Below are 23,481 nucleotides of genomic sequence, written 5' to 3'. Positions count from 1 at the left end.
TAAATTTTTACATATTACACTGTACTGCTGCCATAAAACAACATATGTCATGTCGTCAGTGATAATACAGCTGATTTTGATGGGATAGGAAGGATGGTTTTTAATGCACAAGATCTTGCGCAAAGGAATTGAGAACTCATATTTACTGAATGAGGAAATCTCATTACTTTTGTCAAATGCATATTTATATTTATTTTCCTATTTCCTTACAACATAGTTGGCCATTCAACCAATCAAGTGTACGCTGGCTCATAGAGCAAGTTCATTCCTTTGCTTATTTTTCCCCCAGTAACTTGTTCTCATAATCAACACACACAAAATGCTGGAGGAACGTAGGAACTCAGCATCGATGAAAATGAATAAACAGCTATCGTTTCATGCCAGGACCATTCTTCAGGACTGGAAAGGAAGGTGAAAGGCAACAGGAAGACTGTTCTCCTAATTCCTATCAACTCTTCGCAGATTCTGTGATTCACCTCTGTACTAGGAGCAAGATACATGGCCACTTAACCTATTAAATCTCAGACCTTTGTATTGTGGGAAGAAATCAGAACACCCAGAATAAATCCAGTCACAGGGAGAACGAGCAAACCCCACACAGAAAGCAACAGAGCCTGGTTAAAATGGTCAGTTTTACTGAGAATTTTGAACAGGGGGAAAAAATGCAGAGCCTGAGAGGAGGGACAGAAAAAGGGACAGACCGGGCAGTTGTGAGAAGTCGAAACATTTATCAAAATAATCCCAGGTCTGTGCGGTGTTATCACAGTTTTCTGTTTTGCAAGAAGACCCCTTCCATTCATTGGAAGTTATATCCAAGTATTAAAGGTTGGAAGTTGCAGATCCAGCTCAAGCTTACTACGTCCCTGCTACATTTGAATGAGACAGGCTGAAGTAATATTATGTTGGTAAGTATTATTGAAGAATGGAGATTACTTACTTTGGTGTGCCAAGGGAAGGTGGAAGAGCAGAGTCAGACATCAAATTTGACTGGTCAGGGGCTGGAACACCCATCCCTCCAACCACATTCATCTGGCTCGTACCTGATCCAACAAAGGAGTAGTCAGTAACTGAGACTGGTTAAACTCAGGTCAACAGTTTAGGTTCCAATTCTATCTCACTGTTGTCCGACAAAGTAGCAATATTTCCAGGAATAAAATTCACTCACAGATATCAAAAGATTTGCATTATAGGGAGGGGGTCTGCGCTCCTAGAAAACGATTTGTATTATGATTTTCTATAACGTGAAGCCACATTATTTGTGCCTGTGTCAAGAAACGCAAGCTGTAAAGAAATAAATTTTGGATTTTCCAACCCAAATTTGGAAGAGATAACTTTATTTTGTATCTCTAATGTCTGCGTAGTAATTTGTAAATTCTGTAAGGATGATTTTTTGGAACTCAAGCGGGTATCACACAGGAATCACTTGCATTTCAAACAAAACCATGAGCGGCCCTCAGTACCAATAGCAATACCATCCTGCAGATAAAATTCAGTTGGTAACTACAGAAATCAGTGGAGCTTGATTAAAGGCAAAGCAAAAATACCCAGGAGATAAGAAAAGGGCAGACGTAAGCCAAGAATCCTGGTCTGTGTTTCTCTGTATTCAATTCTGAGGGACAGGACTAATGATCATTTGGAGAGGCAAGGCAGGGGTAATCAGAACGACACTGTCAAGACCATATCTTGTCTGACCATGGTGAGTGAATTATTCAAGGAGGCGACAAAGAACATCGATCGGATTGTAGACGGTTGACATGAAGTTCAGTAAGGCCTTCAACTAGGCTCCACATGGGAGACTGGTCCAAAAGGATATGGTCCATGGGATCCAGAGAAACTCAGGATATTGGTTCCAAAATTGGCTTGGAACAGAAGGTGATGGTAGAGGGCTGTTTTTGAGAATGGATGCCATGGTTTAAGGTGGTCCACAGGGATTTGTTCTGCTTGCAATCTACATCATGGACTTGGATGCGAATATGAGGCAGGATCATAAGTTCACTGATGACACGAATATTGGGAGGGCTGTTGAGGGTGCTTTTAGGCTATGGGGTAATCCTAATATAGTGATGAAACGGCAAATGGAGTTTAGTTCTAATAAATGTGAGATAATACAGTTTGGGATTACTAATGAGGCCAGGACATACACAGGAATGGTAAAGACTTTGGGAGTATTGAGGAACAAAGACACCTTGGTGTAGAAATTTGAGGAAAATAACATGGTTAAGAAGGCATAAAGAAGGCATATGGGATACCAGCCTTGATTAGTTACAGCAACGAATACAATAGTCAGGAGGTTATGCTCCAACTTATTAATCATTGGAGTATTGCATGCAATTCAGTTGACGACACTATAGAAAGGAGGAGATAGCACTGGAAAAGGTGCAGAGGAGATTCACCAGGATGGGCATTTCAGTTATAGTGCGACACTGGGGAGGGTAGTTCTCTTTTCCCTGGAAAGGGGGTGGTAAAGAGGGGACTCAATTGAAGTACATAGAGAGTATACAGACATGCTAGGTTGCTCAGTGAATAGAGCAAGATGTAGATTTAGGGTAAGGGGTAAGAGAATTAGAGACATAAAGGGTACCTTTATCACTCAGAAAGTAGTGAGTACCTGGAACGTGGAGGCGGAGTTAAGATGGCACTAGACCGCGATTCCTCTGCTTGCATCTTTGGAAACATCTTTATATCTTTATTTTTCTCTTTCAGGGTTCTTTTGAAGACCCTGACCTGGAGTTACATGCTGACTTCGGTTCTTTGCGGGAATGGGACCCATTCTCGGGGTTTCAGGACTGGCCGTTATCCAACATGCCAAGGGTTCGGTCTGAGAATCCCACTCGTATTTGGAAGCCTAAGATCTCAGGGCTCTGGAGATGGGCAGATCGAGGGTCGGAGTCATGGCAAGAGACTCCTCAGGGGGGCTGGAAAATCTTTCGCTGTGGGCCCGAAGACCCGAGATCTTTGCGATCTTCAGACACAGAGCTCATAAAAAGTGATGAAACGGACTTTTAACATCATAAACAGTGGATTGTTGTGGGGGGGAGCACCTCCCTCCTCCTTATTAGGGAGAGAACCTGTGGTTTGTCGAATGCCGGGTGAAATGCGAAGTCTTTGGGGTAATTGCAAGTCTGTGTCTTTGCTATCGCTTAGCTCACCTCACGCTTGTGCTCGGTGGTGGTGCTGATGCTTGCTTTTTTTTGCCGGTGGGGGGGAGGGGGGATTATTGTTCGCTGCCGCTTAAGCGCGGGGGGGTGGACTTGGGGTTCTCACGTTTAACTGTTGTACATTCTATTCTTTGGGACGCTTCTCTGTTTTCGTGGATGTTTTGCAAAGAAAAAGCATTTCAGGATGTATACTGTATACACTTCTCTGACATTAAATTGGAGCTTTGAATGCACTGTAGAGGGAGAGCTGTGGAAGCAGAGTTGCAGGCAGCTTTCAGATGAACACTTAAATCACCTCAGGACAGATGGAATTAATGTAAATATTCAAATTCAGATTAATTTGTCACATATACATCGAAACATAACAGTGAAGTGTGTTGCTTGCATTAACAACCTAAGGATGTGCTGGGGCGTGGATGTAGTGGACTGAATGGCCTGTTTCCATGTTGTGAATATGCAGGCTGATGACACTATGACAGTTTTGCAATGACGGGGTGTACAAAAGGAAAGGGATGGAAATGAATTTAAAATTGAGCAGCGAACTCCCAGTATGATGTAACTGCTGGACAACACAAAAGTGCCACAGTCTTACCCAAAGGGTTTGGCCTCATTGATTGGTGAACTTGAGGCTGTGCTGTCTGCTGGCCTTGTACCTGAGGCTGTGGCTGCGCTTGTGGCTGGTTACCGTAGGGCAGTCCAAGTGCCGCGTATGCTCTCTGCATTGAACTGGGATCGATAGGATTAGAATTGCTGGATGTGCCCTGTGGACCACTTCCAACTGCACCCACTGTGTTTGGTAACCCACTCGGCAGAGAACCTAATAGGGCTGAGAGGTAAGGTGTATTAATATTACTGTTCACATATGAAGTTTTGACACAAAATCCATGCAAGTATACTGACAACATGCAAGCAAATCTTACACTTCAGACATAATTTTCTACAACTCTTTCCTGACAGCAGTATAAAAAGAACAAATTTAAATGTATATGTGTGCATATACAGATTAGCTTTATTTCTCAAATATACATCGAAACACAAAGTGAAATGTGTTGCTTGTGTCAATGACCAACAGGGTCTGAGGATTTGCTAGGGGCAAGAGCAGGTGTCATTATGCTTCCGGCACCAAAAAAGCATACCTACAACTTACTAACCGTCACGAACCTGTACATATTTGGAATGAAGGAGGAAACCTTCACAGGAAGAATGTATAAACTTCTCACGGACAGTGTGGCAATTGAACCCTGTTCACCAGTGCTGTAAAGTAGTATTCTACCATACCGCCCTATAACCTATCCTGCTAATAAGATGGCTGAACACAAATATGTTTGATGCAGACAGAGACCTTGGGGAGCAAGTTCCTGGTTCCCTGAAAATGATGTCACAGGTGGATAGTGTTGTGCACAAAGCATTTAGCACATATGTGCTAAAGAAAGCTCTGAGTCTAGGAATTGGAATGCCATGTAACATATGGTTGCTGGAATATATGGTTATTGGATCTAAAACATGAAACTCCCTATAACATCATTGTGGGAATACCTTCACCAGAAGAACTAGCAGTTGGTCAAGGCAGCTCAGTCCTGCTTCTGAAGGACTAGCGGAGGAAGATCAATCAATGGTCACCTTGTGAACAGTAGAGTGAAGGGAAAAACTGGCCCAAAACGTTCACCATCATAGATAATCCCAATACAGAAGCAGAATTAATTTAAATCTTACATCCATCCCACAATACAAGGGAGTAAAAAATCTTTGTATTATGACTCTGTTGCAATGTACAGACATATCAATTTAAAAGTCTAATGGCTTATAGAAAGAAGCTGTCCTGTAACCTGTTGGTCCTAGCTTTAATGCTGCGGTAGCATTTGCCAGACGGAAGCAGCTGAAACAGTTTATGGTTGGGGTAACTGGTGACCCGATGATCTTCCAGGCCTTCTTCTGCACCTAAGTGTCCTTAATGAAGGGAAGTTTACATCCACAGATGCGCTGGGCTGGCCATACCACTCTTTGCAGTGCCCAGTGATCAAGGTTGGAGCAGTTCCCACGCCAGGCAATGATACAGAGAGTCAATATGCTTTCAATGGTGCCCCTGTAGAAGGTCTTGACGATTTGGGGGCCAATGTCAAACTTCTTCAGTTGCCTGAGGTGGAGGAGATGCTGTTGTGCTTTTTTTGCCACAAAGCTGGTGTGTACAATCCAGGTGAGATCATCGGTGATGTGTATACTGAGGAACTTGAAACTACTCACCCTCTCAATGGTAGTCCCATTGATGTTGATCAGGGTGAGCCTGTCTCCGTTTCTCCTGCAATATACAATCAGCTCTTTTGTTCTTTGGACACTGAGGAAGAGGTTGTTATCCTGGCATCACTGTGTCAGGGAGTCAACCTCTCCTGGAGCAGGGTGTGGTAGTACAGTTGTGGGTGTAAAGACAGTAGAGAAGGGGACTCATACACAACCTGGGGGGGGGCACCTGTGTTGAGGGGCAGAGGGTGAGAGAGCCCATCTTTACCACCTGTCGGCGATCCGATAGGAAGTCTAGGATCCGGCTGCACAAGGTGGAGTGCAGGCCGAGGTCTCTAAGCTTCCTGTCAAGTCTGGAGAGAATTATGATGTTAAATGCTGAACAGTTGTCCAGGAACAGCATTCTAACGTATGCATCCCTCTTCTCCAGGTGAGTGAGGATAGTGTGTAGTGCTGTGGCTATGGGCAAATAATAATTTGTAAGAACTAAACCCAAGGATTTTTTATCCCGAATGTTTCCAACACCAAGGCCGTGCTCTTTTCTCTATGCTGTATGTGTTGATATGTATGTACTCCGATAATAAACTTTACTTGGGTACATGGATAGTATGGATATGGAGGACCATGGTCCCAGTGCAGGTCGATGGGAGTAGGCAGTTTTGCCATGGACTAAATGGGCCAAATGACCTGTTTCTGTGCTTTACTTCTTTATGACTCTATAAATATTTATTTTAATAAAGAATTAAGAAATATATTTTGATATTTTAGAATTGTTAATATATGAAACACGAATGAAGATCACTTACTCTGCTGATTCCTCTTGTCACTAGCATTTTTCAGGGGTAGACATACAGGACAGTCATGTCTAGTGCAGTTTTTCCAGTGAGAAATGATCTGTCTTGATGATGCACAGTGAGCAACTGCATCAGGAAACAAAACAGCCAGAGTTCAAACATTAACACAAAGGTTCACAGCTCTGTAGTTAACGACACCACAAAGGGTAGCTTCTTTTCTTTAACACTTCAAAGTACCAATGTCAGTGAATGTGGATGTTATAATTACAAAGTGAAAGTAAAAACAAACCAAGTCCACTGATAATACAAAACTAAGCAGGGAATTTAACTGTAAGGATTAAACAAAGACAATGCAAACATTAGAGGTTAAGTGAGGGCCAAGAGATGGAGCATCAACAGTAAACCCTAATACAAAGGACATCAATACAGGATAAACCATCACTACCATCAGGGAGGAGGTACAGGAGGCTGAAGACACATACACTATGTCTTAGGAACAACTGCTTCTCCTCTGCCATCAGATTTCTGAATGGTCCATTAACCCATCAGCATGACTTCACTAGCTTGCTTAGTGCACAATTTATTTATCTTTATAATTTATAGTAATTTTTAAATTCATTGCTGCAAAACAAATTTCATGGCATACAGTATGTCAGTGATGAATAAGGTTCTGAAAAAGAAAATACTGAACATTCTCAGGAAACACTTAGCCTTCCAAGTTTCATCAGAACTTAAACTTTGTCATAAGCTTATAATATAAAAACATTCAAAAGTAATTAAACAAAGCATTATTTATTTCTACATTTTTATTATTTCAGAAATTACACTAACTAAGCAAACTCTACGAAGATCTAACTTTCAAACCACAAAACCCACACATAACTCAATAATTTAATCAACTAAAACTCAGCCTCCACGAACTGTGATAATTTGTTCTTCAAAGCCATCTACAGAGAAATGAATTACAAAAATGAGCATCCTTCAACTTCCCATTCTGCCCATTACATCCAATTACATAAAAATGTACTTGAAGAATACAGAATGATTTTCCGACCAAAACCATTTTTATTCTATACACAAGAGATTCTGCAGGATATTTCATAAATAAATATTTACAAATGTCATTTTTAGTTAAAGTAGATCACCACATGACGATTTTTGATGTTCTTATTTGCAGGACTATTTGAACTCCTAGTTAGCTAGCCAACTTAAAATACATACAAGTAAAAGCAAGAATACTTACCCTGGCAGGACTTGCCTGCTTGACAGTGAGTCATGTGATTGAGGACATTTTTCATAGTTCGGCAGTGTGGGAGAGCACAGGGGCGCACCTCGCCGTTTGCCTGCTCTCTCCGCTGACACTTGTGGGCGTGAAGCAGTAGGACCAGCTGCTGCTGTATCAGTTTACGTTTCTCCGGATCTGCTGTCGGTGCAGACCCCATTCCCTGTGTTGGCACCTGGGAGGGTACTTGTACCATGCCTACCTGCTGAACCTGGGACTGCTGCTGAGACTTGGAAAGAGAGAAAAAAACAGTGAGAAGCACATTTAAAAACACACAATTATTTTTAAAATTAAAATTAAAACAAAAAATGTTTCTGAATGAATTGGCCACCATCAAAGTGGTGGGCCAAATGGCTTGTTTCCATGTTGGATGACTACGAATCTATACAACCTGGTAATATGTCTAAAGCTGACCATCTCACCAACCCTGACTTGAAGGCCAACTAAAGTATTCATGAAAATATGGAATAAGTTTGGGGCAGCTCTCTAGTGTAGTGATTAGCATAACAGTATGTCAGCACAGCATCCCAGATTCAATTCCCACCACTAAGGCATTTGTACATTCTCCCGTGGCCTCATGGCTTTCTTCTGGATGCTCCCATTTCTTCCCACATTCCAAAGACATACGAGTTAGGAGGTCACATGGGTGTAACTGGGCAGCACAGGTCTGTTCAGTCAGAAGGGTCCATTACTGCACTGTATGCCTAAATAGTGTTGGCGCGTGACCAAGTGGTTAAGGCGTTGGTCTAGTGACCTGAAGGTCGCGAGTTCAAGCCTCAGCTGAGGCAGCATGTTGTGTCCTTGAGCAAGGCACTTAACCACACATTGCTCTGCGACGACACTGGTGCCAAGCTGTATGGGTCCTAGTGCCCTTCCCTTGGACAACATTGGTGACGTGGAGAGGGGAGACTTGCAGCATGGGCAACTGCTGGTCCTCCATACAACCTTGCCCAGGCCTGTGCACTGGAAACCTTCCGAGGTGCAAATCCATGGTCTCACAGGACTAATGGATGCCTATAATAATACATAAAATGCCGAAATAAAAAAGCTTTGGTTTTGCTACAAATTCTTTTCTTCTGAGTAGGCACGTTATTCTCAAAGTTGCCTTTTTTTAATATGCAAGCCAACCAAGGAAGGCCATCCTACCCAACTTAAGTGCTATCACTAAATAAAAGACAAGCATTTCGCTTATCCCTTTGACAGTAATCATTGACTAACAAGGCCGGAGAGGAGTTCAGTTTATATTCAGCAGACCTTTCTCCACACCTCTAAATGAATTAGGCATCTGTAAAAGAGCACTTTTTACACCAGCAGAATGCAATGTATTGTCAATCTTTATACTCTAATGAAAATACTGTAAAAGCTGTAAATCCAAGTATAATTTTAATTTTTATGACCACTTCATTTATTTGCAATAAAACATCTGTAAGCACAACGCCTGCTTACCATGTTCGGCACATTTGTAACTTGAGTACCCTTCAAATCAGATGGAAATGGAGGCAGACTGTTGGAAAGATTACTTTTGTTTTGCATTTGAGGTCCAACCCCCGTAGTGCCTAATTGCTGACCGCCTGCTTGACCATAGCCTTGTCCAAATAGGCTCGCATTACCCGAAATCCCCATCTGCAAAAATAAAGAAAACAGAGATATTCTAGTCAGGCAGTTTTGAATCACTCCAGAAATACAATACTTCACATTTTCAGTTGACATTAGGAAGTGTGAATCTTGAGAAACAAATTGGGATCTTTTCTCAATGGCATTAGAAGATATGGTGGGACAAATCATTTAGGTGTCAACTCTACAATATGAATATAAAAATAATATGAGTAAAGGAATGTTGATCTGCATCTCATGGAGTTTGGAACTAAACAAAAGAACACAATTTCAAAACTGTATTATCAGACATTCCACCTTTCCCGGAAGTTCCGTGAGTCTCCCACATATTGATAGCAGCGCCCTGATGCCCAGAAATCATATACAATATCCTGGAAATCGATTTTTTTGAGAGGGAGAGCGAGAGCAAGCATCCTGACTGGTCTCTCTTTGTGCTAAGTAGACCTGTTTTTCTCTGTGGGCGGGTTTTACAGTTGACCTTTCAGCTTTCCAAGCACTTTCTCCCTAGTAATAGCAACTGCACTCACTTCTAACCCGATACTCTTGAACTTCCAGCATACTGCTAGTGTCTTCCACAGTGAAGACTGATGCAAAATATTTAATCAGTTCATGTGATATTTCCTTGTCCCCCATTACTACCTCTCCAACATCATTTTCCAGTGATCTAATATCTACTCTTACCTCTTTTTTTTACACTTTATATATATCTGAAAAAGAGCTTTTTGTATCCTCTGACATTATTGACTAGCTTACCTTCATATTTCATCTTTTCCCTCCTCATGGCTTTTTTTTGTTGCTTTCTGTTGGTTTTTAAAAGCTTCCCATCCTCTAACTTCCCACTAATTTTTGCTACATTATATACCCTCTCTTTTGCTTTTATGCTGTCTTGTCAGCCGCAGTTTCAACATCTTCTCTTTAGAATACTTCTTCATCTTTGGGATGCATCTATCCTGCATCTTCCGAATTGCTCCCCGAATCTCCAGCCGTTGTTATTTTTGCTGCGTCATCCCTACCCATTCCAATTAGCTTTGGCCAGCTCCCCTCTCATGCCTCTGTAATTCCCCTTTCTCCACTGTAATAGTGATGTATCTGACCGTAGCTTCTCAAATTTACTGGGTGATTTCTATCATATTACGATCACTTTCTCCTAAGGGTTCCTTTACATTAAGCTCCCTGATCAAATCTGGTTCATTACACAACTTATCCAGAATTACCTTTTCCCTAGTGGGCTCAGCTATAGCTGCTCTGAAAAGCCACCTTGTAGGCATTCTATAAATACTCTCCTGTGGGATCCAGCACCAACCTGATTTTGTCCAATCTACCTGCATATTGAAATCCCCCATGACTATCGTAATATTGCCTTTTTAACACCTTTTCTATCTCCCACTGTAATTCATATACCACATCCAGGCTACTGTTCAGAGGCCTGTATATAACTCCCATCATGGTCTTTTTACCCTTGTAGTTTCTTAATTATACCCTCAAGGATTCTACATCTTCTGATCCTACGTCACCTCTTTTTAAGAATTTGATTTCATTTTTTACCAAGAAGCACACCACCCCCCTCCGTCTACAATGTATATCTTTGGATGTTAAGCTCCCAACTATGTAAACACGAGGAATTCTGCAGATGCTGGAAATTCAAGCAACACACATCAAAGTTGCTGGTGAACGCAGCAGGCCAGGCAGCAACTTTGATGTGTGAAGCTCCCAATTATGATCATCTTTCAGGCACTACTCAGTGATGCCCACAATGTCATTCTGCCAACTTAAAGATTATCCACCTTATTCCATATACTGTGGGCATTCTAATATAACACCTTTAGTCCTGTATTCGTCACTGTTTTTAATTCTGTCCTCACGTTACACTGCAACTCACCCCACTGCTTGCCCTTCCTCACTGTCTCATTACACAATACATCCGCTTGTATACTAACTGCCCCATCCTTTGCACTATCACTCCAGTTCCCATACACCTGCCAAATTAGTTTAAACCCTCCCAAACACTCTAGCAAACCTGACCTCAAGGATACTGGGCCCCCCTTGGGTTCAGGTGTAATGTGTCCTTTTTGTACAGGTCATACCTTCTTCAGAAAAGATCCCAATGATCCAGAAATTTGATGTGCTTCTCTATTATCATTTTTCTGACCTGTCTTGAATCTGATACTGTGCATCAGCCAGGTAACACCACCCCTACTGAAAAGTACAGTTGGGGCAGCATCGTGCTAAGGGGATGCTATTCAGCAGCAGGGACTGGAAATCTGGTCAGGATTGATGGAAAGGTGAATGTTGCTACATATAGAGAGATGCTGGATAAAAACCTGCTAGCCTCTGTCAGAAAGCTTAAACTGGAGAGGAAGTTTGTCTTTCAGCAGGACAACAACTGTAAGCAGACTTCAGGACTCCTGTCCACCACTGCTCCCCAACTAACCCAGCACAGCTTGAGCAATTTTGCAAGGAGTAGCAAATCTTGCTCCATCATGTTGTGCAAAGCTAATAGAAACTTAATTCAAAATGCCTACTAGCTGTAATAGCTGTGAGAAGTGGTTCAACTCAGTACTGAGCACAGGAGAATGAATACTTTTGAACTCCTGACATTTCCGGTTTTGAATTTTTAGTTTTTCATGCTTTACAATTTCATCTACTTTTTGGGCTCTACTGTGGAAAAAAAAAGGAGTATATGATACACAAATAAATATTCTCGGTTAAACTAATCAAAATCCCCAGTTGTAATACTCATTTATGTGAACAAAGGGTTGGGGGCAGAATACTTTTTCAAGACACTGTAGGTCAAGTGTCAAAATAACAAAAGGGAAACTTAAAGTTTAGCTTTATTTGTCAAACGTACATCAAAACATAGTGAAATGTGTCACTTGCGAGAATAACCAACAGTCTGAGGATGTTCTGGGGCAGCCCGCATGTGTCGTTATGCTTTGGGTGCCAACACTGCATGCCCACAACTCACTACCCCTACGTCATTGGAATGTGGGAGGAAACCCACGTGGTCACAGGGGGAACGTACAAACTCCTTACAGACAGTGATGGGAATTGAACCCCAATCGGTGATCGCTGGCGCTGTAAAGCGAAGACACTTACTGCTACACCTCCGTGCCGCCCTCTGTGAGATTAGGCACGTTTACAATTCCACATTATTTAATTACCCTAATTTAAAATGTACCATTGCTTTGGTGACATTTAAACTTGTGACTCTGGATTGTCTATCCATTAATTTAACCACCAACCAGTAATGAGAGTTAAGGCAAAGTCCTGCCATTAGAAAGAAAATTAACATCAATCCAATGCTGAATGATGACTGCAGAATCAGCCTCGGCTCGCCTACGCCAATAAACATGAACAACTTTGCACACCTTGCTGGAATAGCACAAGAATGAGGAGCCAGCAAAGGAAAAAGAGAACACCAGAAGACACCAGGGAATTGGTACAAAAAAACTGTCTGAGGTAACACAGGAATATCCTCAGGACAACACAGACAGTCAAACTCACTGCAACCACTGGCTACAGTGGCAGTCAAGACCTGAGCGCAATGACAGGAGAGTCAGCGCGGTCTTTAGGGTGACTGAGAAACTTCTTGTGTGAACAGAAGGGAAATGGACCACCCTTGTATTGAGATTACCTAGCTAAGAGCCAAGAGTCAACATGGTGAAGTGGGCTATGTTACAGTAACTGGAGAGAGTGGCAAACCACCAGCTGATCTGTTCGTGATTCAAGGTCACACTGAAGCTGAATGACAAGTATGTCTATGCCAGGTATTACAACAAGACCACATCGAGTTGTGAAACTGTTCCTTAGCAAGGAGATAACTGATTGAGAGAACTAGGGTAACAAAGTAAAAACCGGCTGAAATGCTTACTACATTCAACAGTCAAAGCACAGCACGTAGTGCTGGTTGGAGAACTTGAAATCCCAGCATCTGTAAACTGGAAACTGGTATTATGCTTAAATACCATGACTGCAAATTAAGTAAGCACACTTCACATTTGAATACAGAGTACATTTCTATCATGTACAGGGATCTCTGGCCCAATTACAAATAAGCATATCAGTGACATCTAGTGAAGTGTGGGGAAAAAGTGACTTATTAATTCTGTTCTGAACAAAGTGTCCACAATTAACTTGTTGGTAAAAACTATCAATAACAATAATTCCTGGTATGTTCCAGTATACTAGTCATATGGTTAGCAGAAACGTGGTGGGCCAAATGGCCTGTGTTGTCCTATTCTACCTTCTTTGTAAGTTTAATGTAAATAATTTCAAATGTGTAACTATTCAAAGTTCAAAATAAAATTTATTATCAGAGTACATACATGCCACCACATACAACCCTGAGATTCATTTTCTGCGGGCATACTTAGCAAATCTATAGAACTGTAACTGTAAACAGGATCAATGGACAACAAACTGTATAAATAAATAGCAATACATAATGAGCAATGAAATAACAATATAACAGAGACTTAAATGAGTATAGTTATCGCCTTTTGTTCAAAAGCTTGATGGTTGAGGGGTAACAAGTGTTCTTGAACCGGTGTTACAAGTCCTAAGGCACCTGTCCCTTCTACCTGATGGCAGCAGCAAGGAAAGAGCATGGCCTGAGGGGTGAGAATCTTTGATGATGAATGCTGCTTTTCTACAGCAACGTTTCATGTAGATGTGCTCAATGGCCGGGAGGTTTTTGCCCATGATATACTGGGCTGAATCCACTACCTTTTGCAGATTTTCTGGTCAAAAGCATTGGTGTACCCATACCAGGCTATAATGCAGCCAGCCAGCATACTTTCCACCACACATTTGCCAAGGTTTTTGACGACATGCCGAACCTCCGCAGACTTCTAAGGAAGTAGAGGCTATGTCGAGCTTTCTTCACAATAATATTTATATGATGGGCCTGGGACAGATCCTCTGAGATAGTGACACCCCGGAATTTAAAGTTACTGGTCCTCTCCACCTCTGGATCCTCCAATGATTGCTGGCTCATGGACCTCTGGTTTCCCTCTCCTGAAGTCTACAATCAGTTCCTTGGTCTTATTGACATTGAGTGAGAGGTTGCTGTTATTACACCACTCAGCTAAGTTTTCAATCTCCCTCCTGTGTGCCGATTCATCATCCCCTTTGATACAGCCCACAACAGTGGTGTCGTCAGCAAACTTGTACATGGGGTTTTGGAGCTGTACTTAGCCACACGGTCATAGGTGTAAAGAGAGTAGAGCAGGGGGTTAAGTACACATCTCTGTAGTGCTCCTGTGCCAATGGAGATTGTGGAGGAGATGTTTTTGCCAATCCAAACTGACTGGGGTCTACAAGTAAGGAAATCCAGGATCCAATAGCACAAGGGGTTATTGAGGCCCAGGTCTTGGAGTTTACTGATTAGTCCCCTATGTTGCAAGCTTTAATTTTTGGAGGTTATGACATTCAAACCATGCTACAGCTGTTGAGCATGCTTTCCTTGTTGATTCCAATCCAGTCCGGAATCTCCAGAAATGGTTTTTATAAGCTTTGAAACAATGTTATAATAAAGTTAATTGAAGTAATGCCTCAAGAAAGGCAACATTAAGGACCTCCATCACCTACGACATGCCGTCTCCTCGTTGCTACCATCAAGGAGGTGGTACAGAAGCCTGAAGGCACTCAATGGAACATCATCCACAATGGACAATGAACCCATGTATGCCAGTGGTCCCCAACCACTGGGCCGCGAGGAAACAATATGAGTCAGCTGCACCTTTCCTCATTCCCTGGCACGCACTGTTGAACTTGAACATAGGGTTGCCAACTGTTCCATATTTGCCAGGACATCCCGTATATTGGGCTAAATTAGTTTGTCCCACACAGGACCGCCTTTGTTCTGTATTTCCCCCGCTAAGGTAGAGCGTTCCTATGAAACCTTTCGTGCCGAAATGGCGTAAAGTGAAGAAGCAATTACCATTAATTTATATGGGAAAAATTTTTGAGCATTCCCAGACCCAAAAAATAACCTACCAAATCATACCAAATAACAGATAAAACCTACAATAATTCTAACATATAGTAGAAGCATTAATGATATGATAAATACATAGCCTATATAAAGTAGAAATAATATATGTACAGTGTAGTTTCTCTTAACAGAATCGGGAAGATTAAGCCAAAACCAATTTGTGGGGGGAAAAAATCGGCACGTACGCGCATGCGCACACAGGAGCCCGCGCAAGGCTTCATGGTCATGGTAGTCTTTCTCGGGGTAAACACAAGTGTCTCGTCAACACACACAAGAAATGCTGGTGAACGCAGCAGGCCCGGTAGCATCTATAGGAAGAGATACAGTCGACATTTTGGGCCGGGACCCTTCGTCAGGATTTGACTGCTACTTTTGTCCCTTATTTGGGAGTGAGAAAGTTGGCAACCCTAACTGTAAAAGACATGTTGAGGTGAGTTTAACCCTACCTGAACCCCACCCCCACCCCTGGTCGGCCGGTCCGCAAGAATATTGTCAATATTAAACCGGTCCGCGGTGCAAAAAGGGTTGGGGACCCCTGATGTATGCTACCTCACCTTTTTTTTTTTGGCTGTCTTTTGCTCTACTTAATTAATATATATATATTTTTATAATTCATATTTTCTATTATGTATTGCAATGTATTGCTGCTACAAAACAATTTTCACAACATATGCGAGTTAAACCTGATCCTGAATATTCCCACTCCTCTATACAATTAAACTAAATTTAATATTTAATTTAATCAAGAATAGATCTTCGAGGATATTTAGTTTACTGATCTAATTTCCAATAATTTTTCCCCATCACACTTCGATTCCCCACTCCAGCCTCTACCTGTTCTCCTCAGCTGCCTATCAACTCCCCCTGATGCCCCTCCTCCTTCCCTTTCTCCCATGGTCCACAGTCCTCTAACATAGTCCTTCTTCTCCAGCCCTTTTCCTCCTATCACCTCCCAACTTCTCACTTCACACCCCTCTGCCCCAACTGCCTGGTCCATTCTATCACCTTCTAGCTTGTCATCATTCCCCTCTCCCCACCTTATTCTGGCATCCTCCCCCTTCCTTTCCAAATGTCAATTGTTTATTTATTTACATAGATTCTGCCTGATCTGCTGTGTTTCTCCAGCTTTTTGTGTGTTGCTCTGGATTTCTGTAAAATCTTGTGAGTCTATGAAATTCTGCTGGCAATGTGGTTTTCCATTAAACTGAAACAGCATGCACACATTACCTGCCACAACAGCTAAACTGTGGAAAGCAATAGTTTTTCATTCACAAGATGTGGATGTGAGGCTCTGCCAGTATTCATTACCCTTGAGGAGGTGTGTGTTTCCTTCTTGAATTACTGCACTCTATGTGATGAATGTGCTCCCACAGTGCTGCCAAGTCTGAGCTTCCGAAAATCTACTGATTGAGTTAGATACACTTCAAGTGGCCACTTTATTAGGTACAGTAGTGGACCCCAGTGTGGTCTTCAAAATTTTTGACGTGTTGTGCACTTAGAGATGTTCTTCTGCACACCACTGTTGTAACATTTGTTTATCTGAGTTACTCTCACCTCCCTGTTAGTTTGAACCAGTCTGCCCATTCTCCTCTGACCTCTCTCATTCACAAGGCATTTTCGCCCATAGAACTAGTGCTCAACGGATGGATTTTGTATCTTGCATCATTCGTCATAAACTCTAGACACTGTTATGCATGAAAATCCCAGAAGATTAGCAGTTTCTGAGATACTTAAACCACTCCGTCTGGCACAATCATTCCATGATCAAAGTCACGTAGCTCACATTTATTTCCCATTCTGATGTTTGGTCTGAACAACAAATGAACCTCTTGACCATGTCTGCATGCTTTTATGCATTGAGTTGCTGCCACATGATTGGCTGAACATATCAAATTCTATAAGTGATTCTGTTGGCAAAGTGGTATTTATTAAATTGAAACAGCATGCACAGGTCTATTGCCACTCTTGTTTCTTATACTGTGGATTTTGGTTAATTGGGCCATTGTCATTCAGGGCAGCTGCTTACTTGTGACAACTTTGAAAGAACAAAAACTAATCAAGAAAATTGCTGGGATTCCCTTTGTTTATTTGGGACACTCTAATGCTTAATTGCGGCAGGAGCCTGTTGAACAGTTTCCAACTAGCTTCAGTCTTGCGCATTTATGTGGCCATTAAACACTACACCGTTCTTAGAGTAAATAGTATCAGTTGTGTGTGTTTGTGTTCAAAAAGCAGTGATTTTTGTCATTGATAGTTGGTGAGAAATAAGCAGTAAGACAACTTAGAACTGTTTTGCTCACTGTAGTTCCAAGCAGGCTTGAAGATGCTAGCAACGGCCAGGAAGTGAAAATGAAATGACTTCACTACTTCAGCAAGTTAGGAACTACAAAGATTTAACGGGTTCATCAATAATCTTGAATGTTATAATGAAAATGAAGATTTGTAGAATGCAATTGTTGATAGCATTGTATGGAGGAAGTCCGTTATCTGTACCATGTCTGTGCTGATTTTGTTCATTGCATACACTGGATGAATTCATTGTCATTAACTATTAGCAACTAATACACAGTTTTATAGTACTGTAGTATTATTGATCATCTTCTTCTTCATGTTACACGCTTGGGCGATCACGGCTCTCCACATCGAACGATCCCTTGTAGCGTCAACGGTATCTCGCACATTTAAATTTGTTAGTTCTTTCACAGTATTTTCTTCTTTGCCTTCCTCTTTCGTGTTTCCCAGGCACACGGCCTTGTAATGTAAGACATTCTATTTCTCCCTTTCTGATGACATGGCCCAGGAATTTAAGTTTCCTTTCATTTAATGTTCTCATTAAAGATCTTTTTGTATGGGCACGTTGGAGTACTGTCTCATTAGTTACCCTATCTCTATATGATATTTTCAGCATTCTTCTAAGAAACCACATTTCTGTTGCTTCTCATAGTCATACTTTATTGATCCCGGGGGAAATTGGTTTTCATTACAGTTGCACCATAAATAATAAATAATAATAAAACTATAAATAGTTAAATAGTAATATGTAAATTACGCGAGGAAATAAGTCCAGGACCAGCCTATTGGCTCAGGGTGTCTGACCCTCCACGGGAGGATTTGTAAAGTTTGATGCCCACAGGCAGGAATGACTTCCTATGACGCTCTGTGTGTTGCATCTCGGTGGATGTTCTTTGGATTTTAAGTTTCTTTGGAATTCTGGTGTTATAGACCATGTTTCGAAGCATACAGCAAGATTGACCAGATGTAACATTTTAGTAGCCTAAGACTTGTTGTCATAGAAATGTGTCTGTTGGTAAAAATGGGTTTCATTTTTTGGAAGTTGGTTTTGGCAATGGCAATTCTTCTTTTTATTTCTACTTTACTTCTAGCATCTTGTGATATAAAGCTACCAAGGTAATTAAAGCAACACACATCAAAGTTGCTGGTGAACGCAGCAAGCCAGGCAGCATCTCTAGGAAGAGGTACAGTCAATCTTGGTTACCGATGTACAATTGGCAGTTGGGAGTATCCTGCTGTTTTGATATTACCATACATTTGGTTTTTTCACAGTTGATGGTTAGACCAAAATCTGCATTTGTTTGTACTACTTTGTCTAGGAGGATTTGTAGGTCTTCTGCAGCACTTGCTATTAGGGTGATATTGTCTGCATATCTTATACTGTTGATGTTAACACCTCCAATTTTTATCCCATCTAGGCCTTCTATTTATCTGAGAATCATTTCACTATAGATATTAAATAATTCTGGTGAGGCAACGCATCCCTGTCTAACTCCTCTTTGAATTTTAGTCCAACTGCTTATATTATCATTAATTTTTACCACCATCATTTGATTCCAATATAAATTTTGAAGCGGTTGTTGGCCTCTTCCGTCAATGTTTAGTTTAGCGAGAATTTGAAATAATTTTTCATGATGGACTTTGTCGAATGCTTTAGTGAAATCAATAAAACATAAAAAGACATTATTTTGATATTCAATTGTCCTTTCTGAAAGCATTGGTAGTATGAAAATTGCGTTCCTAGTTCCTCTACCCTCAATTAAACCCATATTGCAGTTTAGAAGTTTCTGGGCATAGAAATTCTTTTTGAACTGCTTAATGGCATATATGAGTCTGCTGTATTGCCTGATGATCTCTTGAAATCAGTATTTATAATTCTGCCAAAAATTTCTGGAACTATTGACTGCAAAAATTATAGAACAATCAGTATTAATGATAGTGTTCAAATTTGCTCTGTATTTCATTTAAATATATAATTTGTTACTCAGTTTGCCTTTTAAAAAAAACCTTTTTAACTATATCCAAGAAACTTCAGCTAGTTGGGGCAGCTACTTAATTGGGCCAAAATGTGTCCCAATTAATTGGAATCCACTGTCTTCTTAAAGAATAAACCCACTGAATGTAAATGAACTGCCAACTGTCCTTCATTTAATGAAAGGTGAAGACTCCACAACTCCTTGATAAAGAACTAGCCTGTGTCAAGATCTTCTATGATCAATTCTTTTGCAGACTGTCCCCAGGATCCTTAGCCTGATGAAGAGTCTTGGCCAAAAACCTCCGACTCTTTATTCCTCTCTAGAGATTTTGCCTGACCTGTAGTGTTCCTCAAGCATTATGTCTGTGTTATCCTTGGGTCGTGTTGGTTAACACACACAGTGCATTTCACTATATATTTGAATGTATGTGTGATAAATGTGTGAACCAATTTCCCCGGGGATCAATAAAGTATGACTATGACTAACTAAATGAATCTGATCTGATCCTCTGTGATACAGGACAGCCAGGCACACAATGTTAATAAATATACAGGCACATCTTCCAGCGCACACGCAGTCTGTCAGTGGAAGTCTGCCTCCTACCACACTGGTGATGTGCAGGACAGTGCAGTCTCTATACCAATGGCCAGCTGCAGTGGTGCGGACTGTGTTGAGGGCAGTAAGGTTCTGCCTATAACACTGGTCATGAATCCTGCTGTTTGAAATGAATGTCTATGAACATCTTCAATATTCACTAACATTTGTAATCACTCAGGAGCTGGCAAAAGTTAAGAATGTTATAAAATAACAGGTTAAATATTTTGTAGTTAAAAAGTGAAAACAAAGACAAACAAAACAATGAAAGCATTTAAATCAACTTAATTCAAACTAAAAGCTTCCCTTATTTTTCTCTGGTAGCCGATTTCTGTCAGTGATTTCAACAGACCTGATGGAACTGTGCCAATGAAACTTGCTGCAGGGTCAGTGAGTACATTTCCCATTTTGCGAGACGGAAAGTTTATGGAATTTATGTTGCTCTACAGAGCCTACAATATGGCTGCGTGAAGTTCCTGCAGCACACTGCTGAGCAGAAAATTGAGCCAAATCCTCTGCCCAAGCAAAGCCTAGTAAATATTTATGTTTCTCTTATATTTTTTATGTTCAACCTTTCGAGTCAATGCTTGTTCTTAACAAATCCACTTCCCCTCCTACATCTCTGTAACTTATTCTCTCTCATATGTCCTTCAACTCCACCTTGATTCTTATCCACTTGGGGTAATCTGCAGCAGCCAGTACACACACCAGTCAGTGTATATATGGGATGTAGGAGAAAGCCCATATGGTCATGGGGAGAATAAACCAGGTTCCACACAGGCAGCCCAGAAGGTCAGGACCGAACCTGCCTGCTGGAACTGTGAGCAGTATCACTACTCACCGCGCCATCATGGTCCTAGCAGCTCTCAGCAGATTTACCCCAATAAAATGGTGGCTTTAAAAGATTTAAACATCTGGTGGCAATTCCCCCAGAAACATTTTAAAAATACTACGAGGGGTGATTGATAAGTTTGTGGTCTAAGGTAGAAGGTGTCAATTTTAGAAAACCTGGCACATTTATTTTTCCTACATTTACACACTTAGTCCAGCAGTCGTGGAGCATACAAGATCCCTTCTTTGTAGAAGTCGGTGTCTTGGACCTCCAGAAGTGGTCCACAGCAGGGGTGATTGATAAGTTTGTGGCCTAAGGTAGAAGGAGATGAGTTTATACAGCTCTCATTACATGCACGTGCAGTTCAACTCTGAGTGAATATGCAGAAAGTTTGAAGTTAATAACTCATCTCCTTCTACCTTAGGCTACAAACTTATCAATCACCCCTGCTGTGGACCACTTCTGGAGGTCCAAGATGCCGACTTCTACAAAGAAGGGATCTGTATGCTCCACGATCGCTGGACTAAGTATGTAAATGTAGGAGGGGACTATGTTGAAAAATAAATGTGCTAGATTTTCTAAAATTGACTCCTTCTACCTTAGGCCACGAACTTATCAATTTCCTCTTGTAGCTCTTTTACAATTGACATTCTACAATTGACCAGTTGACGTTCTACTTCCTTGATTTCAAGTTGTAGTAGAGTGTCCGGGAAATTTAAATGAAATCAAGAGTGATTTCATTAAGTATTTTTTTACTCTTTGGCATTGTAAAAATTTGTCTGAGGAATGTTCCATGCAAATGCTCACAAATGTAATCACGTCCAAAAGATATGGGAGCGGCTGTAGTATAGAGAAATTAGCTTTATTTGTCACATGTACATCAAAACATACAGTGAAATCTGTTACTTTGCATCACGGTCCAAGGTTTGTGCTGACAAGCAGCCACAAGTGTCTCTATGCTTCCACTGTCAACATAGCATGCTCACAATGTACTACCAGTATGTTTTTGGAACCAGACCATCTGGAGGAAACCCAAATGGTCACAGGTGGAACATACAAACTCTTTACAGACAGCAGTGGGAATCAAGCTCTGATCGGTAATTACTGGTGTTGTAACGTTAAAGTGCTAACCGATTCGTCACTTTGCTGGCCACAGACGGGCACAGGAAACTTTTATTGAATACTTCTGCATAAATTTTCATACTAGTATAAAATTGATGGTCACCACATTCTTAATGGGCTGACGTGCTTGATTCTATGCTCTCTCTCTATGACTCCGAAACATTTAAAATTAAAATAGCCTCCCAGTTTGGACAGGAAACATAGCATAATCTCAGCACAGAATCAAAATCAAGTTTAATATCACTGACATATGTAGTGAAATTTGTTGTTTTACAGCAGTAGTACATTGCAATACATAATCAAAGAACCTAAAAAAGTAGTACATTATGGTTAGAGCATTGGCTGATTGGTAGGAGGCAGCGAGTGGGAATAAAAGGATTCTTGTCTGGTTGGCTGCCAGTGACTAGTGGTGTTCCACAGGGGTTGATGTTGGGACTGCTTTTTATGCTGTATATCAATGATTTAGATGATGGAATAAATGGCTTTGTTGCCAAGTTTGCAGATGATACAAAGATTGGTGGAGGAGCAGGTAGTGTTGTGGAAATAGGGAGGATGAAGAAGGTCTTAGACAGATTAGGAAAATGGGCAAGAAAGTGACAAAGGAAATACAGTGTTGGAAAATTCATAGTCATGCACTTTGGTAGTAGAAATAAATGCGCTGACTATTTTCTAAGTGGGGAGAAAATCTAAAAATCTGAGATGCAAAGGGTCTTGGGAGTCCTCGTGCAGAACAGCCTAAAGGTTAACTTGCAGGTTGAGTCAGTAATGAGGAAGGCAAATGCAATGTTAGCATTCATTTCAACAGGGCTTGAATACAACAGCAAGGAGGTGATGCTGAGGCTTTATAAGACACTGGTGAGGCCTCACCTTGAGTATTATGAACAGTTTTGGGCTCCATACCTAGGAAAAGATGTGCTGGCACTGAAGAGGGTCCAGAAGCGATTCGTCAAGGATGATTTCGGGACTGAAAGGGTTATCATATGAGCAACGTTTGACGGCTCTGGGTCTGTACTTGCTGGGATTTAGAAGGACGAGGGGGGGAATCTCATTGAAAACTTTCAAATGTTGAAAGGTCTAGACAGGGTAGATGTGGAAAGGATGTTTCCAATGGTGGGGGAGTCTAGGACAAGAGGGCACAGCCTCAGGATAGAGGGACATCCATTTAAAACAGAGATGCGGAGAAATTTCTTTAGCCAGTGGATGGTGAATTTATGGAATGTGCTACCATAGGCAGCTGTGGAATCCAGGTCATTAGATGTATTTAATACAGAGATTGATAGGTTCTTGATTGGACACGGCTTCAAAGGTTTTGGGGAGTAGTCCAAGGAATAGGGTTGAGGGAGGAAAAAGGATAAGCCAGGATTGCATGGTGGAGCAGACTCAATGGGTCAAATGCCCTCATTCTGCTCCTACGTTGCATGGTCTTAAATGAGTAGTACAAATAGCGAGATAGTGTACATTGTCCATTCAGAAATCTGTTGGAGGAAGAAGCAGTTCCTGAGACCTTGTGAGTATGTCTTCAGGCTCTTGTACTTCCTCCTGAATGGTCGCACGTCCTGGATGACTGTGGGGGGGGGGGGGGGTCCT

General features: G+C 41.3%; 1 protein-coding gene across 1 annotated transcript in view; it reads right to left on the bottom strand.

Moving 5' to 3' along the window:
• crebbpa (CREB binding protein a) overlaps window positions 1–23,481 on the bottom strand; it is a 158,265-nt gene that overhangs the window by 95,492 nt on the left and 39,292 nt on the right. The window contains exons 3-7 of the mRNA XM_072269213.1: window positions 8,916–9,092; window positions 7,431–7,698; window positions 6,200–6,313; window positions 3,751–3,984; window positions 938–1,040 (exon numbers count right to left, since the gene is read on the bottom strand). Of these exons, the coding sequence (XP_072125314.1) occupies window positions 938–1,040; window positions 3,751–3,984; window positions 6,200–6,313; window positions 7,431–7,698; window positions 8,916–9,092 (896 nt within the window). The remainder of the gene's footprint in view (window positions 1–937; window positions 1,041–3,750; window positions 3,985–6,199; window positions 6,314–7,430; window positions 7,699–8,915; window positions 9,093–23,481) is intronic.

This window comes from Mobula birostris, chromosome 9 (genome assembly GCF_030028105.1).
Source record: "Mobula birostris isolate sMobBir1 chromosome 9, sMobBir1.hap1, whole genome shotgun sequence".
Taxonomy (NCBI): Eukaryota; Metazoa; Chordata; class Chondrichthyes; order Myliobatiformes; family Myliobatidae; genus Mobula; species Mobula birostris.
This window is presented reverse-complemented; position numbering and strand designations above follow the sequence as displayed.